This window comes from Zea mays, chromosome 8, assembly GCF_902167145.1.
Source record: "Zea mays cultivar B73 chromosome 8, Zm-B73-REFERENCE-NAM-5.0, whole genome shotgun sequence".
Classification (NCBI taxonomy): Eukaryota; Viridiplantae; Streptophyta; class Magnoliopsida; order Poales; family Poaceae; genus Zea; species Zea mays.
In genome coordinates this window covers 130,880,957-130,900,448 of record NC_050103.1, presented here as the reverse complement: position 1 = coordinate 130,900,448, position 19,492 = coordinate 130,880,957, and the positions used below count along the sequence as shown (strand labels likewise).

At 47.4% G+C, this 19,492-nt stretch overlaps 1 protein-coding gene across 3 annotated transcripts; it reads left to right on the top strand.

Moving 5' to 3' along the window:
- Window positions 1-1,240: 1,240 nt before the first annotated feature.
- LOC100382628 (uncharacterized) lies at window positions 1,241-15,313 on the top strand. Of its 3 annotated transcripts, NM_001358392.1 has the most exons (16): window positions 1,259-1,339; window positions 1,444-2,086; window positions 2,193-2,412; window positions 2,494-2,604; window positions 2,820-3,009; window positions 3,962-4,253; window positions 4,408-4,601; window positions 5,343-5,399; window positions 7,255-7,335; window positions 7,874-7,937; window positions 8,527-8,626; window positions 8,719-8,802; window positions 8,934-9,021; window positions 13,857-13,970; window positions 14,078-14,170; window positions 14,887-15,313. In NM_001358392.1, exons 2-16 carry the CDS (start codon window positions 1,489-1,491, stop codon window positions 15,205-15,207), a joined length of 2,607 nt encoding a protein of 868 aa, NP_001345321.1. In that variant the 5' UTR covers window positions 1,259-1,339; window positions 1,444-1,488; the 3' UTR covers window positions 15,208-15,313. The 3 variants fall into 3 exon arrangements, with proteins under 3 accessions (XP_008655233.1, NP_001345321.1, NP_001168823.1); XM_008657011.4 differs by having other exon boundaries at window positions 1,241-2,086; window positions 13,857-13,981; window positions 14,887-15,312; NM_001175352.1 differs by having other exon boundaries at window positions 1,329-2,086.
- The last annotated feature ends 4,179 nt before the right edge of the window (window positions 15,314-19,492 follow it).

The following is a 19,492-nucleotide window of genomic DNA, read 5'->3' as shown; positions in this document are numbered from 1 at the left end:
CTCCCCGTCTTTTTTGTATTTTAGTCCTTTGGGATTTTATTTTAACAAATACACCCTTTTCAGTTTTATTTCAAAAATGGACCCTCACCTCGGCGCCATCACTATTGGCGGCGAGCTACATGTTGGCACCAATTAGTTTGACGTGTATATTTAAGAGCTGACGCCTATGTGGATCTGATGTGGCAGCACCTCGACGCCGTGGATCTCGGCGTCGACCTCCATGTATATAAATATACCACTCCGGCCATCGGTTTTTGATTTTTGGATGATAGCAGTCATTTTATCAATGATTCTTCTTCATACTTAGTTTATTTGGTCAGCCACGTAGACATCTCCTACAAAGTGGTTGAAGGGGGTGTTTGGTTTGCCCCTGCTAAAATTTAGCCCCTATCACATCGAATGTTTGAACCTCCGTTCGGAGTATTAAATGTAGTCGGATTATAAAACTAATTTCTCAGCCGAAGATTAAAAAGTGAGACGAATCTAGTACAGTTGGTTGGGTCTATATTTCATACTCCTATTTGAAAGTCAAACGCTTGATGTGACCCAGGCTAAACTTTAGTCCACAGAACCAAACACCCCCGAAGTGTTTTTGTGAGCACCAAACGTCTTGTCGCGTGGGATGCACGTCATATTTCTCAGGTGTCATATTATGCTATGATCAGCAGTTAATGTCAGGCACCAAACCACTATCCCATCTTCAGTCATATCAAGCTACAGTATGCATCTTGGTGTTCTTGCAACAGCATGACATGCAAGGAATTATGAGCTTGGTTAAACTATTTCTGTTTCTGTATTCACTTTTAGTTGCAGGGCTATTGCAATCCGTTATTTAATTGGTGCATGATTCCCTTGTTTATTATAAAAGGATGTTTTTGGATTATGGATAACGAATTGCACGTTTGAGCCGAGTTATTTACACTCATCCTTGCAGGACTAGTCCAGCTGAATTTGTGGTCTCGCGAGTAGGTACTATGAATTTATGGTCGACGCCGAGATCCATGGCGTCTAGGTCGGCGCCGATATCCACGGCACCGAGGTGCTGCCACATCAGATCCACATAGGCGTGAGCTCTTAAATGTACACGCCAAATTAATTGGCGTCGACACGTTGTAGTTCGACGCCAATAGTGATGACGTCGAGATAAGGGTCCAATTTTTTGAAATGGAACTGAAAAATGCGTATTTGTAAAAATAAAACCTAAAAAGGGTAAAATGTAAAAAAGACGGGCTTCCTCCCGCGATTCGAATCGGAAGCCCTCGCATTCCGAAACCCACCCTCCGCCTCAAGAAGCCACCGCTCCGACGAGCCGTGGGTGGCAGAGGACGCGCAGAGCAAGGTCGGGGCGGGGGTCTCTGCACCGGCAATTTCTCGCGCTGCCGCCGCTGAATGCTATCGGAGTTTCGGGGGATATTTAATGCGGTCTCGTTGATTTTCTCGTAGCCTCACCGCTGCAGGCGGGCGCGCGGACAGCGTCCCGCCCTCCCCATGGAGCCCGACGCCGCCGGGTGCGACGTGTCCGCGGACGGCCTCATCGCCGAGCTGCTTGACATGGGCTTCGAGTTCGACGCCATCAGCGCGGCGGTCGGCGCGGTCGGCCCGCGCCGCGCAGAGGTGCTTGAGGTCCTGCTGGGCGGGTCGGACGCCCGAGCGGGGCAGGCGAGGCGGGGAGGGGGAGTGCCAGGCCGTCCCGCCTTGTCTACGGCGCAGCCACGGCCGGCTGGCAGGGGCATGAAATTGAGTAACCCTAGGGGGAGGCTTAGGCAGTCCAGCATCACGGACCACGTTGCCTCAGCTACTGGTGGCGGAAAGGAATCTGGTCGGGAAGCGAACATTTCGTTTCCTTGTTCATCGGCTCCTGGTGGTCCCAGGGTAATGCCAGTGGCTGTTGATTTTTGTTCCGAACCGGGTCCCCAATCTCAGTCTTTGGTTGAGAACTCGACAGTGGAGTCCGACCAAATGGACAGAATTAGTGCTGTTCTGCAAAAGCATTTTGGGTTTTCCTGCCTCAAAGCATTCCAAAAGGAAGTCTTGGATGCTTGGTCTGCTCACAGGGATTGTATTGTCCTAGCAGCCACAGGATCAGGTGTGTTTTCTGTAATGCTCTTCTCTATCTTCTCTAATTTATTGTTTTCCCCCACATGGATGGTAGTTTCGTCCTCCTTTTCTTACATGGATAACTCTGCTGGCAGGAAAGTCCCTCTGTTTTCAGATCCCAGCTCTATTAACAACAAAGGTTGTGGTGGTCATATCACCCTTGATAAGTCTAATGCATGATCAGTGCCTGAAGCTTGCAAATCACGGGGTATCCGCATGCTTCCTTGGGTCAGGGCAACCTGATAGCCGTGTTGAAGGTAAAGCGATGGCTGGCATGTATAAGATTGTTTATGTTTGCCCTGAGACAATATTAAGGTAATCATTCTCGCCTGTGGTATTCTAAAGTTTATTAACGTGTTGCTGGGCCTATCTTGGTGGTGATGTCTCTTCTTGCAGATTAATGGAACCGTTGAAGAAACTTGCAGAAAAGCCAGGGATTGCACTTTTTGCCATTGATGAGGTCCATTGTGTTTCTAAATGGGGCCACGATTTTCGACCTGACTATAGGTCTGCTCTTGTGTTTGATATCCTCTGTTAAAGGTGCAAGTTATTATTTACCATTGTTTTTTTGTCAACACCATTTTAATTTTCACATATAATGAAGTGAGATTTATTTAATTTGCACTCAAGAACCAACATTTGCTTGCTATTTTGTCACATCATCTTCCAACTCTTTAGTATCTATTAACGATTATATTCTATGCTTTATATTCTTACAACAGGAGATTATCTGCGTTGAGAGAAAATTTCAGTTCCAGCAAATTGAAGTTCTTGAAGCATGACATTCCGTTGATGGCATTGACAGCTACTGCAACTATTCCCGTACGAGAAGACATTACTAAGTCCTTGAAAATGTCAAAAGATACAGCGATTGTGCTAACCTCTTTTTTTCGGCCAAATCTCCGGTTCAGCGTGAGTTACTGCAATACTCCTGTACAAGTGTTCTGCTTGTTTTCCTTTCCTAGGTGATATTAATGCAGTGTGTAGAACACTGTACTGTGATATGCTGTGAAACTACATGCTTGATATACAATATGCATTGCCTAACTGAAGACTTGACTTCAACTTCAGACTCCTTAACCTTTATAAGGTCCATGCAAGAAAGTAAGATCGCTGTGATTATATATATATATATATATAATTTATGGTATGATTGTGATTAGACCTGTTATGTTGTATGCTGTAGAATATTGGCTTAAAAAGACGATATGTTCAGTAGATAAGTGTTGTGAAAATGCGTATATTGCATTGGATTTGTGTGGTCAAAGAAGGATCGAGTCCAAACCGATGATATACATGATAGGCTAGGAGTAGCACCAATTGAAGAAAAACTTATCCAACATTGGTTGAGATGGTTTGGACATGTCTAATGGAGATCTCTAGAGGTAGTGGGCTAAAGCGCGACAGTAAATGGGAAGAGATGCAATGAAGAACTACGTTGACATGGGAAGAGACAATAAAAAAAGACTTGAAATGATGAAATAACCCAAATATTTAGCCTTGAATAGGAGTGAATGGAAAACAACTATCCATGTGTCTGGACCTTGACTTCTGTCTTCTATTGGGATTCAACTCTCGCATATGGTTGTGATTGTTGAGCTATACGACCTTTTGTTTCATAACTTAAGCATTTATTTGAAGTTGTGGGTGCATCATTTTCTATGTATTATTAGAGACAAGAGGTCCATGATCCTCTCACAAAATGTGATACCTGCTTATTGTTTGTGCATCGCCTTGTTCTTAGTTCATATGCAGTTGAAGCTTGAGAGGTTTTTTAGAACTGCCTACTGATAAACAGTTATCTTATGCCACTATATGCTAATCTGTGCTGGTTACATGCTTGTCTCCCCTCCCAATTTGTCAGGTAAAGCACAGCAAAACTTCTGCCTCATCATATGGAAAGGACTTCCAAGAACTGATAGGGGCATATAAGGCTTCAAGGGAAGGACAGCAAATTCTTCATGGAATTGACACTGACTCCGAAAGCAGTTCATATGAATCTCTGAATGATAGTGCATCAGACGATGAAGATGCAAATGTTATTTCTGCAAACCACGGGGATAAGAATGTTGGAAAAACAAAAACTAGCATGACTTTGGTAGAAGAAAACATTGAAAATGAGTTGGATTTGTATCAAGGAGTTGATAATTTTGATGGTAATGGACTAACTGATTAACTGTGTATGGTGATTTGATTTTTAGTGTACAGTTTCAGTGATTTAAGAAAAAAGTACTTTGAATCTTATTTTTGAGATTGTTGTTCGTTTGAGTATGTTAGATCCTTGGATTGAAACTGAACTTTCTTTTGTAGTTTCATGTGGAGAGTTCCTTGAATGTTCACAGCCTGAGAGCTCCAAGTCTCCTGCTCAATCCAATCAAACTAGCTCCTCAGATTGTGGTGTTCAAGGTTCTACAATTGTTTATGTACCCACAAGGAAACAAACCGTTGAACTAGCTAACTTCCTTTGCAAATCTGGTCTCAGAGCTGCAGCATATAATGCAAAGGTAATCATCATTGTTTTTCTATATGCGTAATGAGCTCAGTCTTTTCGCTAATTCTCTTATGCCCCGTTTGAATCCTTGGAATTGAATTCCATTCTAATAATAATAATTTAGTCACATATCAATTAAACTAATTTAGTTTTATATAAAATATATTTGTATACTATTATTAGCAAGATGCCGGAGATATTTATGTCCCTGTTCTTAAGGCGTCGCCTAGGCGTCTAGGCGGAGCTCCAACGCCTAGGCGTCTTGCCCGCCTATCTCGCCTAGGCGCCGCCTAGGCGTCTAGGCGGTGGTCCAACGCCTTGGCTCGCCTTACCGCTTTAAAAACCATGATTTATGTGCTATATTTTTACTATAGAGGAGTGAGCCGAAGAGCGCTCTATAATTTGTAGAGTAGAAATAAATTCTACTGATACATAAAATCATTTTTCATCTTCCACCCCATGAATTTTAGATAGGCTTATATCTGAATTTTGGAAAGTGGTGGAATGTTAAATTCCAAGCTAAATAGGTTACATTATTAAGTAAATTTCAATTCCTCTAAAATGAATGGATCCAAACGCCCCGTTAGAGAAAAGTGAATCAATAAGTGTGATTTGTAAACAATTTGTACATTCATTCTAATATTCTAGAAGTTGGCTGCAAATTGTAGTTTTCCTGATGAGATTATCTATTGATTCTATTCTCTTAATATTAACGTCCTGTAATTAGTTTGGAGCTATCTGACACTTTTTTCAGATGCCTAAATCCCATTTGAGGCAAGTTCATCAGCAGTTTCACTGCAACGACTTAGAGGTAGTAAGTGCTGCCTTAGTTTATTTCTGTTTTATCGCAGATATGACTGGAAATGTTATATGCTATGATGGTTGCACCTCTTCATTACTAGATCAAATTTCCGTGTACTCATTTTATGCTTGTCTGAAAAATTAGTGTGCATGGAAGAGAGATTTGTATTTTCAATTAGAGATCCTGGAGTAATAGATGTTCGATGTGTATATTTCTTATTTACCCTTCAGAGATTGGTAACTTTTTATTTGTACTGTGCGACTCTTTTAGTACTTAACGTATAAGGGGTACTTGTTGTGGGATGCAGTTGGCATGCATATGTCTAAGTGGATTTGTGTGATTAAACCCACATCCATATCATCCTATATGTTTCAAATGGGAAGGCCCTTTTTTATATTTCTGTTAGAATGGACGCACTAACCAGTTTAACCCGAAAGCTTAAGCTGATGGGAGAAGGTAGCCAATCCACTTATACACTTCAACACCCCCACTCACGTGCAACCAGAGAGAAAGGCGCAGACGTGGAAATAAATGGGTGGAGGCACAAATAAAACCCCTACCAGGATTCGAACTCGAGACCTTTGACTCTGATACCATGTTAGAATGGACGGACTAACCAGTTCAACCCCAAAGCTTAAGCTGATGGGAGAAGGTAGCCAATCCACTTATACACTTCAACAATTTCAATAATACTATCTCTTAGTGCCTATTCCTCATTCACACCTTTATTTACTAGGCTTTTCCAATCCATGAGAAAATGGCTTGAATTAAAATGTGAAATGAACTGTAATTCTGGTATGATGCGGTCCATGCTTCAGTCTCTAAACCTTTAAAGTGGGAGTTTCGTCATGTGTTGCCCTCCCACCTCGCGCCCAGCGTCATCCACACCACACGCCCAACAAATATAAATTGCCAAAAAATAGAGCTCTGGGCCGGATTCGAACCGTTGCTGTTCAGCAAGGACCTAAACACTCGTCTTCTACCACTGCAACCCTAGTTATTTGTGTTTTACAAAGGATAGATATTGTAATAATAATTTGAAAATAAAAAATATAATCGTGTTTGAATCAATATCTCATTTAAGCAAGGTCTACCTATATAATACATAGAAACCGTAGCAATATACGGGCAACTGACTAGTACTCCCTCCGTCCACAAATGTTTGTCGCTATGGTATTCGTGTCAGTCAAACTTTCTTAAGTTTGACTAGATTTATATAATATATTATAAACATTTGTATCTTCGAATAATTTTACTACAAAAGTAGATTCAAAGATTTATCTAATGATACTAATTATGTACTATAAATATTAAAATTTTCTTATATAAATGTGGTCAAAGTTAAAAATGTTTGATTCCTCGAAAAGTGAGAACAACCAACATTTGTGGACAGAGGGAGTATTTACTAAATCTTCATTATATGTAGTCAGTACTTGTCACTTCTTGTTTTATGGCTCTTATACTATGTCTGGCGGCCTATTTACCAATTTGCGAATCTGATAAACTTGGTAATACATAATGCTATTGAAATGTTGGTACATAAGTTATTTCACCTGTATTCAGTATTCCAGTGCCGAAATGATTGTTTAGTAATATACTGTTGTAGCTAGTAGAGATCTTTGGAATCTTATGGTCCTATGTAGTTCCTTTAGTTACATAAGTTCAGAGCCATGAGCAAAATCACTTTTCACATCTCTATTTGTTAAGATGATACAAAGTTATTTTTCTCGTAAGTCATAACTGTTACACCATCTTATTTTTATATGAGTAAACATTATATTCCATTTGAAGTCATGCCTGTAGAAGTTTTCCGTGTTTTCTGTACATCTACCACACTACTCTAGTAACCTTTTTCTCTCTGTAGGTTGTGGTGGCTACCATAGCATTTGGCATGGGAATTGACAAATCAAATGTCAGGCGAATTATTCACTATGGTTTACCGCAGGTTAATCTGGCCTTTTAGTACTTCCTAATTAATTTGCAGACATGATTTTCCTGTTCATGTCATTTCACACTCCTGTTTGCTGAAAATGGATGACAGATTGTTCTGTTCATAAGCCATAGAAGCAGATACGGTACAAACTTGTTTGCAAACATATATATTATGTTTATCCAATGGTGTACACCTGAACATGTAAATGTGTGCCACCAACCTAGGAGTTTACAGAGGTGTTAGTTAAGGGAATCAGGGAGTTGTCATAGCGCAGTATGAAAATTTTGGGTGTTGACTGTTTATTACTTCTCTAGTTCTCCTTTTGCCTTTCTTTTTTGTTTTTTATTAAGTGATCAAATGGCTGCTTGTGCTAAATATGTTTAGGCCAGCCTGCCAAGCATCATGGCAGAAACAATATGATTTGATTAGTAGAATACAGTCTCTCTCTTAGAATTCAGGTTTTCAGATACATCACCTATTGGCTTAGCCTTTCTTTTGTTTCACTTTTTTTTTATCTGAGTTCTAACCAGTGCCTAATTGATTTGTGCAGAGTTTAGAAGCATATTATCAAGAAGCTGGCCGTGCTGGTAGAGATGGAAAGCTGTCAGATTGCAGTGAGTTGTGATGCTTCAGATTTGATTTAATTTTGGTAGACAGTTAGTACACTCTGAAGAATATGACGATTGATGAATTATACTCTAGTTTGAGAGCTGTATATGTATTATTTGTGTTTACCTGCAAGGCTGCAAACATAGTCACAAAGTTCCTGGGTCAAGTAACATGGTAGGTGCTACTTGCTAGAGGTTTTTACACTGCATGGCCGAAAATGACCTGTGTACCCGGTTCGGGGTCAACGTCTGAGTCCCTTGGACTGTGGGGTCAAGGTTTAGGCGCCAGTGATGGCGCAGACACGAGGAGAATAGCAGGAAGTCAATGATCCAAATGTCCCTTCACAATTTATTTGAGCCCTTAACTAATTTTAGTTCAAAAATGATTAGAAATAAAGCCCGATCCTAATCTCATCTGATTCTTAAATTTTATAGTGTAAAATTTAGAGCCTATTATCATCCCTAGCTGCACCTTTCTGTCCTTATTGAGAGTACACTGTACAACTTCGCCATGCACTACTTTTATCAATTATTATCAAGCCTTTCTTTATTTCCTCCTGCACTGGGTCACTTTTCCCTCTGATATTGTCTGCAGCTCTATATTATAATTTTTTGAGAACACCGACACTCCTTCCTAATAAAAGAAGTGAGGAGCAGGCAAAGGCTGCATATAGAATGCTACGTGATTGTTTTCAGTATGTCTCTAGCCATCAAACTGTGGTGATTGAATCACATGTATATTTGCTAAATGTCAAGGATTAAAACTGGTTGCAAAATTTTGTCGCAGCTATTCTCTGAATACTTCAACATGTAGAGCCAAAATATTAGTGAAGTACTTTGGCGAAGACTTTGGTCCTGATGGATGTCGCATGTACTTTTCTACTTCCTCCACGTCTCTTCTTATACAAATCAAGGATGCGCTTCATGCAATCTCATTTGAAAGTCTGTTCTTAATTGCAGACATTTTTTACAGTTATATCTGATTTTCGCTTTTGACCTCAGGTGTGACATCTGTACTAATGGCCCTCCTCAAATGCATGATTTCAAGGAAGAAGCGATTGTGTTCATGAATGTGCTCCAGGGTCGAAGTGTGAGTATCGAGTATAAATATGGTTGGCCATATTTTATTCTGCTTCGTAACTCTAACAATGTAATGCCAATTTGAAATTGCAATGACATGACAAATTCTCAACTGGCTCGTTGAGGAAGCCAATACGTTTCCTTTAGTCATACCATCTTGAGCTTTGTTGTTTCATCTCTGCCTCAAGTTGGAAATGACAACATGGATGCACTTCTGTTAATTCCATTCATCTTTGCAGTGTTTTTTTCTTTGTAACATTAGTTGCAGGTGCCTTTTTTTTATAAAAAAAACCTTAGGCTTTAGGTAGCAAAAGGGCCCTTTTACCTATATATAAAGTCAAAATTTGCCATAGAGAAGTCCTCTTTGTTAGACAAAGGTATATGTTGTAGGAAAATCTGATGTCTTCCATTGAGCCCTTAGACGGTTTATATACAGTACATTATGTAGGAGATAACACAATCTACGGATACATATGATAGTCTATGAGACAATATCTAGACTACCAAATATACTCTAACACATATGGTAGACTACCATATATGTCAGTCTGACAACCAAAAATATTAACCCCTACATTCGAAACTCTAGCCATAACAAATATTGTGCGGCCTATTGGTCACTTGTTCTCAATTGCTATACACAGTCGAAAACAAGGCAACACGATATTAAAAAGATAATCAACCTTCGTCCTCAAGCAGTTATCTTTTTGAGATAACTCCTTCGAAGACGAAGGTTAGGACTTAACGAGTAAACCATAACTTAATTGCGTAGATAAGTATGTAAAGAATGTGAAGAAGTTAAACATGATAACTCATTTCAGATATTTCAATATCACATTTCTCCCCTTTCGTATAATGAATTTACAATCGTACCTTCGGTTCTACAGAATGAGTTAGAACGAAGGTGTCCTAGGGAAAAGATTACACACGACAATTACCTAGACCACCAAAAGGTACTTTATGCAGGGCACTGTTCATCTATTTATAGAGAGTCGTACAACTTCGTATGAAATTACATTTATACCCACAAGGACTACACACAGGATTTACAAATAATACAAGGGAAACATTGTCTTTTGCTTTTATCGTTCTGGGCGACACCTTCTCCTTACATCGTCTCCTTGTGTTATTATGACGAAGCTAGCTTCTTCGCTCCTTTCTTGTTCTGCATTGAAGGTGTTCTGGTGCCGAAGCTCCTGCAATACTTGGCAACATGTTGATAACCAATAGCTAAATGTGTTTTTGAGGACCTTCAACAGACGAAGACCCCCAACATGGCCATGTTCCCGAACGACCTTTTGAAGATTAGAGATCGTGTTGGTGAGCCAACAGAGGACAATGATGTCCATGTGGTTCTAGCCGGGTTGTTGGAGAAGGCATTGTCGGACTCAACATGGTCGGTGAGGTACCACGTCAAGGCCAGCAACATGAGATCAAGACAACGACATAGTTGGACGACGAGGCGTCCAAATCGATATTCACTAGTTGGCGAATGTTTGGGACAACTGAAGCCTGGGTGTGGAGGCCAACGATGACGGTCGCCTTGTAGGAGGCGTCTAGGGTCGAGGGAGGTCAGCCTCTGCACACGTTTTTGTGCGATGGCAGCCTTGGCACCGTCGGTGGTAGCGAGTAGGTCGTCGAGCCATTGCTTGAGGATAGCGAGGTCTAGGTCTTGCGACATGGTGAGGAAGGTGGTGGCGTAGTGGCGGTGGCCCTGAGGGGATACAACAAGAGAGGCGGCGGCCTGGGTAGGGCGGCAACCAGGCTGCGAAAGCGAGAGAAAAAAAATAAATTTAGGCTCTGATTACCATGTTAGACAAAGGTATATGCTGTAGGAAAATCTTATGTCTTCCATTGAGGTTTTAGGCGGTTTATATAAAGTACATGACATAGGAGATAAGGCAATCTACAAATATATATGGTAGTTTATGAGACACAATATCTAGACTAACAAATATACTCTAACACATATGGCAGGCTACTAGACATAATATCACTACCTGTGGGAAACCCTAACCCTAGTATAGGGTGGGGTTGTATATTAATAGACTTGGTGTTGGGCTTGGCCCATTACAGAGGGGCGAGAGTGTAAATGCACAGGGAAGACCCCCAAACCCTAATACAAGTCTAACACCCCCGCAGTCGCAACTCTAGCCTGTACAGATATTGAGACTGGACCGAAAGTCTAGGAATACACTCGTCGGTAACCCCTTGGTGAATATGTCGGCGAACTGCAGCGTGGTGGGGGCGCTGAGAATCCGAACGTCACCTGCAGCGACACGCTCGCAGACGAAGTGCAAGTCGATTTCCACATGCTTCGTGCGCTGATGCTACACAGGATTGGTGGAGAGGTAGACGGTGCTGACGTTGTCGCAGTAGATGAGGGTGACACACTGGAGGGGGCTGTAGAGCTCATGGAGGAGTTGGCGCATTAAGGAGGCCTCCGCCACGCCGTTGGCCACAACACGGTACTCAGCCTCTGCGCTGGAGCGGGAGACGACGACCCGCCGCTTGCCAGCCTAGGAGACAAGGTTGGCGCCCAGGAATACGACATAGCCGGAGGTGGATCGACGTGTGTCGAGGCAGCCGACCCAGTCTGCGTCGGTGTAGACCACGAGCTCTGACGTCCGGGAGGGTCGGAGGAGCAGACCGTAGTTGAGGGAGTCGCGAAGGTAGCGCAGGATTCGCTTGACAGCAGTGAGATGGGGCTCTCGTGGCGTGTGCATATGGAGGCACACCTGCTGGACGATGTAGGTGATGACGGGCCGAGAGAAGGCGAGGTACTGGAGCGCGCCTGTCAAGCTCCGGTAAGACGTCGCGTCGGCGACCGGGGGCCCATCGTCCTCAGAGAGCTTCGCCTGAGTGTTTACAAGCGTGGAGCAGGACTTCCAGTCGGACATGCCAGCCTGCTCCAGGATGTCGATGGCGTACTGGCGCTGGTGCAGGAAGATACCCTGGGGCCGGCGTTCGGCAGTGATGCCGAGGAAGTGGAGAGGCCCCAGGTCCTTCATCGCAAACTCCTGCTGGAGGGTGATGATGGTGCGCTGTAGAAGACCGGCGGTGAATGCTGTGAGCACAATATCGTCGACGTAGAGGAGGTAGACGGTGTCCTCGCCCTGCCGGTAGATGAAGAGTGATGTGTCCGACTTGGCCTCGACGAAGCCGATGGAGGCCAAGTAGGTGGCAAAGCTGCTGTACCAGGCCCGCGGCGCCTGCTTGAGGCCGTAGAGGGAGCGGTTCAGCCGGCAGACCAGGTCCGGGTGAGCGGCGTTGACGAAGTCGGTGGGCTAGCTGCAGTAGACAGTCTCCATCAGAGTGCCATGGAGGAAGGTGTTCTTGACGTCGAGCTGGTGGATCGCCCAGTTCCGAGAGAGGGCGAGGGAGAGGACGACACGGACGGTGGCGAACTTGACGACGGGGTTGAAGGTCTCATCATAGTCCACTTCGGGGCGCTGGGTGAAGCCCCGAAGGACTTAGCGGGCCTTGTAGCGGTCGAGGGAGCCATTCGAAGTCAGCTTGTGGCGAAAGAGCCACTTGTCGGTGACCACATTGGTGCCGGGTGGACGCGGCACCATGTCCCAGATGTGGTTGGCCAGCAGGGCTGCGTACTCCTCCATGGCCCGACGCTAGTGTTGGTCGACGAGGGCGGTGCGAACGGAGGAGGGGACCGAGGAGGTGTCCGGTGGAGTAGTGGTCGTATCAGCGGCCAGGATCAGCCTGTCGACAGGCCGAAGGACACCGGCGGCGCGGCGAGTCACCATCGGGTGAATGTGCCCGGGGTCGCGGTGAATGGCGACCGGGTGGTACACCGACGTCTTAGGCGTCGCAGGTGTGGCCGGCCTGTGGCAATGATAAACGATGGCGGGGTCGGCGAATCGGGCCGCGCTCGTAGAGGGGCCCGGGTTCGTGGGCGCCGAGGGAGGAGCGCTCCCCGGCGGTGGTAGACGAGGGCGGGGTCGGCGAAGCGGGTCCCGCTTGTCGACGGGGCCGAAGTCGCCGGGGCCGCACAAGGCTGAATTCCTGGAACTTTGTGAAGTGCTTGAGGCAGTTGTTCTTCAGCCTGGATCGACATATCACATATATGGAAATTCAGTGCTTCAGGGGATTATACAGCTAGTTCTGCTTATAAAGCTCTCTTCCATGTTCAGTTCAGTTCGAACCAGCAGAACGAGTGTGGAGATCTTGGGCTCCTGGGAAGTGCAAGTTCTTTATTTGGCTTGTGGAGCAAATAGGTGCTGGACAGCTGACAAGCTCAGAAAAAAGAGGGCTAGAGCGGCCAGAGCACTGCCCCTTGTGCGACCAAGAGGCTGAAACTATAAATCACTTGTTGGTCAATGTGTTTTTGCCAAGCAGTTCTGGTATGATTTCCCTAGTTCAGTGGGCTGCAAGAGCTCTGTCCAGCTCACAAGGATTCTTTCGAGTCGTAGTGGAAGACTAGCAGCTCTCGGACATCTGATCTTCTGAGGAAGGGTTTCAATTCTCTAGTAATCCTAGGTGCTTGGACCATATGGAAGCATAGGAATAGATGTGTCTTTGATGGGTGTAATCCTAGCTTGGTCACAGCCCTTAGGGTGGCAAGGGAATAGGCGGTGCTCTGGTCCTTGAATGGAGCCAAGGCCCTGTCTTTCCTCCAGGTCGAAGAGCTGCTGGCTTAAAACAGCGCTGTGGGTCGTGTTTTCTCCGTGTTAGTCAGGGATCATTAGTCAGTTTCTAGTGTTGGGGTGTAATGAGGTTCTCTCCCCCTTTCTTCTTTTAATGCAAATATGCGCAGCTCTTCTGCTTATTCCAGGGAAAAAATTATGCAAAAATTTACATTGCTGATTTCTAAAAATGCCTGCTATCCAGGGCGGTGAAACTGATGAGATGATTTACAGCAGAGTACCCCATTACAGCTCTGGCAGGAGAGGGTTTGGCGAGGCACCTAATTTTAGAATGGTTGTCAGTCATATAAGGGAAAAGGTTTGGATCTGGTAGCAGTAAACAGAGAATTCTTTCTGTTTAAACAATGCCATAAATTCTTAGTAGGAATTATCAAAACTGTTGTTGTGATTAAAGGTTATTTGTAGCTTCCTAGGTTTGCTGCGACTGACAAGATATGGTGGCAAGGTCTTTCCCGTATATTAGAGGGCCTGAGATACGTAGAGGAAGCAGCTGAAACTGTAAGCACTTTACTTTATAGCGTGTTTTTTTACAATGTGTGATTCAATATTGTTTTGATACTAGTTATGAAAAATTATGTTATTATCCGCTACACGGTATGTGGACATAAGAATATGAACTAATAATTGTATTCCTCTTGTTTTCATTTTTTAAGTCCTCATTCAATATTCTGAAGTCAAAAGTTTTCCCATTTTTCACGTTCAGCCGTCAGATCTAAAGCCTCTAGGTGCTAATAATTTTGACACAGTTTTGCTGGCTCCATGCCAGTTCTGCTCAGAACAAGTTAACAATGGAAAACATTAGTTGACAGTTGTGCATTGCCTCCCAGTCATGCAGAATAAGGAAACATTTGAGTGACATACAACACCCCTGACTGTTACTAAAACTTCCACTGATGACTGGTTCATAACTCATAATGTCATATCATTATAGTACATACTACTACACTAGTAATTGCTTACGTGGACTATGGATTAGTAATATTCCTCCTGGCGCTCATTGCATAAACTCTTGAGGACAGTTTGTTCAAAAACTTTTCGTTGCACGGATGCTATTTATGAGGATACCAAAGACCTGTATGCAGGCACAAACACAATTGTTTATTTAGGCATTGCTATGCTTTGTTTGAACCACATGAGGAACCATAAGAATTTCTTGAAAAAAAAACTGACTGTTGCTCACATTATTCGCGAGCTGACAACGGATGTGCTTGCAGCCTCGTGTCTCCATGCAGTACCCTGAACTGACGGAGGACGGATTAAAGTTTCTTAGTAGCTCACAGTCGGAGGCACCTCTGTATGCATACCCGGACGCGGCAATGCTCTTGGCAATGAAGGAGCCAAGGCCCTTCTCTGGTTTCTCCGATTGGGGCAGGGGCTGGGCCGATCCCGAGACTCGCCGGCAGCGTCTGGCGGGCAAGAAGGCCGGGAGAAGAAAGCGGAAGTGGCGCTCCCGGGGGCGGCAGCAGCAGCCGGGCGGCTTCACCACGGCGAGGGAGAGACTGACTGCGATACTGGCAAAGAAGAAAAAAAGGTGATGCTGTGCAAGGTTGGTGGTAGTAGGATTATATTACATGTATCGTTTGCTGTTATCGTCGAACTTTATATGAGAATCTGATAGAAGCAAAGATTTTTTTTTGGGCCATTGTGCTTCTATCGTATGGTATGATGATGGGTTGGGAAAGAAAACAGAAGCCCATGATTGATGAGGATAACGAGCGAGCACTGTGTCGGCTATTACTTGCCGAGACGACTCGAGCGGTCCGTCTAACGTGAACCTGCCTGCTGCTGCTACTACTACTCTATACATGCATGCTACAGGCTCCGGGTGATCCGTGGCAATGAAGTCTCGTCGGCCCTCAGATCAGATCGCTAGCTTAGATCTGTTGCCATCCGATTCATTTATGCTTGCCAGTTGCCACCTGCTGCTCCTGTGGCTCCAAGAAGCCCTGATGATTGCTGGCCAAACCAAGCGGATGGCGCCTGTGGCTGCAAGTGTGCGCGTTCGATGTGTCACGCCCCGGCACCGCTCGGTCGGCTGAATCTGCAACTGCAAGCGCGGTGGATTGGGTCGGTGGATGGGTGGGTGCGTGCTGAGTGAGGAAGCCTACGCTGCTGCAGCGGCAGCGACAGTGTCGCTGGTTCAATCAAGCCACGGTGGCGCCGGCGAGAGGATGGGGTGGGGACGGGGACGGGGACAGGAAGGCCGCGGCAGCGGAAGAAAGAAGGCCTGATGGGCCTGTGCTGTGCGTGTGGGGACGCGGGCCTAGACCTGTCTAATCGAGACGCTGTAGCGTAGTATGGGCCGGCACGGTAGATGCGGCGGTGCGCGCTGCTACAGTTGTGTGTGGCGACTGGCGAGGCACCGGGACCCAACCAAAAACATTTGCAGTTCCAAGGTCTAGATTAGATGATAGAACTAGTAGTATCCTGCTGCTTTCACCTTCGTCATCGCGACAGAATCTGATGGTTTGGGTTTTTGCGCACGTTCTTTGAGTTGCATGAAACGCAGAGATCTCATGGAATATGCCGTAGAGTTGTATAATCATAGTGTAGACATACACATTCTTGTGTTGTGTTTCGTGCTCAAATAAAATGGTGGTAAGCATCAGATAGCTTACATCTAAGGAGTCATTTATATGTTTCTCATAAATACTTCGGTCAGCATCACGTGCATTCTTTGCTGATTCATTAGGATAGGCAGTCTCAAAAATATACTTTTTATTCTATTGCTTAAGAATAATTCTCAAGTTATGGTACTAATTAATAAAACTTGTTTAAGTAACTTTTTCTTTTTGTCAAGAATCGGGCGCAAATTAAAATCGGTAGGACCATTAGGTGTCAGCACTATAATAATATGCATGACCTTTATTCTTCTTGAATGCCATCTTCCTGTCTTCCTTATCCTCCTTGTTTTGACACTCAACAATAAGATGTTCTTGGTGTCGGGGACCATAATTAGGGGTACCCTCAAGGCTCCTAATTCTCAGCTGGTAACCCCCATCAGCACAAAGCTGCAAAGGCCTGATGGGTGCGACTAAGTCAGGGATCGGTCCATTCGAGGGACTCGATCACGCCTCGTCCGAGCCCAGCCTCGGGCAAGGGCAGCCGACTCCGGAGGATCTCCGTCTCGCCCGAGGCCCCCCTCCAGCGACGAACATACTTCTGGCTCGCCCGAGGCCCAGTCTTCGCCAAGAAGCAACCCTGGCCAAGTCGCCACGCCAACCGACCAAATCGCAGGGGCATTTAATGCAAAGGTGGCCTGACACCTTTATCCTGACGCACGTCCTCCAGTCGACAGAGCCGAAGTGACCGCAGTCACTTCGCCGCTCCACTGACCGGCCTGACAGAAGGACAGCGCCGCCTGCGCCGCTCCGACTGCTGCGCCACTCGACAGAGTGAGGCTGATAGGCAGTCAGGCCCGGCCTCAGGCACCATAGGAAACTCCGCTCCGCCCGACCCAGGGCTCGGACTCGGGCTCAGTCCCGGAAGACGGCGAACTTCGCTCCGTCCGACCCAGGGCTCGGACTCGAACTCGGGCTCAGTCCCGGAAGACGGCGAACTCCGCTCCGCCCGACCCAGGGCTCGGACTCGGGCTCAGTCCCGGAAGACGGCGAACTCTGCTCCGCCCGACCTAGGGCTCGGACTCGGGCTCAGCCCCGGAAGACGGCGAACTCCGCTCCGCTCGACCCTGGGCTCGGACTCGGGCTCAGCCCCGGAAGACGGCGAACTCCGCTCCGCCCGACCCAGGGCTCGGACTCGGGCTCAGCCCCTGAAGACGACGAACCCCGATCCGCCCGACCCCAGGGCTCGGACTCGGGCACAGCCCCGGAAGACGACGAACTCCGATCCGCCCGACCCCAGGGCTCGGACTCGGACTCAGCCCTGGCCTCAGCCGACGGTCTTCGCCTCGCCCGACCCAGGGGCGTGGACTCAGCCTCGGCCACGGAAGACAGACTCGACCTCGACCTCGGAGGAGCCTCCACATCGCCCAACCTAGGGCGCGGACCGACCACGTCAACAGGAGGCGCCATCATTACCCTACCCCAAGCTGACGCAGGCTACGGGGAACAAGACCGGCGTCCCATCTGGCTCGCTCCGCCAGACAAGTAATGATGGCGCCCCGCACGCTCTATGACGACGACGGCTCTCAACCCCCTTACGGAAGCAAGAGGACGTCAGCAAGGACTCGACAGCTCCGACAGCTGTCCTTCCGCCAGGCTCTAGCGCTCCTCCGACGACCATGACACCACACGAACCGGGTGCCAAAACCTCTCCGACCGCCACGATGGCATGTACTTAGGGCGCTAGCTCTCCTCCGCTAGACACGTAGCACTCTGCTACACCCCCCATTGTACACCTGGATCCTCTCCTTACGCCTATAAAAGGAAGGACCAGGGCCCTCTTACAGAGGGTTGGCCGCGCGGGAGGACGGGACGGCGCGTAGAGTCCCTCGCTCTCTCCTCCGCGGACGCTTGTAACCCCCTACTGCAAGCGCACCCGACCTGGGCACAGGACAACACGAAGGCCGCGGGTTTCCCCTTTTGCCTGTCTCCCTCCTTGGTTCCCCCCTTCGTGCTCCGTCTCGCGCCGACCCATCTGGGCTGGGGCACGCGACGACATTTCACTCGTCGGCCCAGGGACCCCCGGTCTCGAAACGCCGACAGTTGGCGCGCCAGGTAGGGGCCTGCTGCGTGTTGACGAACAGCTTCCCGTCAAGCTCCAGATGGGCAGTCTCCAGCAACCTTTCCAGCCCGGGACGGTGCTCCGTTTCGGGAGTCTTGAGTTCATGTCCCTCGACGGCAGCTACGACATGATACTCCTCCCCCCGCCGTGCGACAGCGACAATGGCGGCCGACAGCCCGCCCGCCGGCGGCGGAATCGACGACGTCTTCCCCGCGTGGTGGAAGAACAACATTCGAGCTCACCCCACCCTCTCCCCCGCCGACGGAGGAGGAGGCGGGGCAACCAAGGCCAAGCAGGAGGCGGCACCTCGTCGGCTGTCGAGCAAGTCGACGGCGCCGGCGCCCCAACGGGGGGCACGCCGGGCATCGACCTCGCGTTTGAGACGAAGACGAGCGCCGTCTCCCCGCAACACGCCAATTCCGAGCAAACGGACGACGCCAGCACGCTCGCGAAAGGCTTGTTGGGCGTCACCCTCGTACCTGAGACGACGGTGCAGTCAGTCCCTGACGTGACTTCATCACCGCCCGTCGACCAAGAGGTACCGACCGATTCCCATCTCACGCCCCTTGGATTCAGCCTCGACCCGCCAAGCGGCTTCGCTTTGGCGGACGCTCTCGTAGGGGCGAGTCCAAACCCTCTGGGGTATCGTATGCGGTCACCCTGGGACCGGCTGACGGACGTCTCGACCTACGGGCCCTCGGGGTCTGAGGAAGATGATGAGCCCGACTTCTATTAGGATTTCTCCGGACTTGGTAACCCCAGTGCCATGCGGGACTTCATGACCGCATGCGACTACTGCCTTTCCGACTGTTCCGACGGTAGCCGCAGCCTCGGCGACGAGGACTGTGGCCCAAGTCGTGAATGTTTCCACGTCGATCTAGAGGGTCCCTCCGAAGGCAATCATCTTGGTATGCCGGAGAACGGTGATCTCCCTAGGCCTGTGCCTCGCGTTAAAATCCTACGGGAGCTAGCAGTGGTCCCCGTTTAGGCGGGGGGTCATGACCCACAGCTCGAGCAAATCCGCGGGGTGCCGGCCAGGCTCGACGAGGGAGCAGGAGCACTTGAGCCGATCCGTCGGGACGTAGGGCAGGAATGGGCGGGCCAACCTTCGGCCGGAGAAATGCGTCATCTACCCCA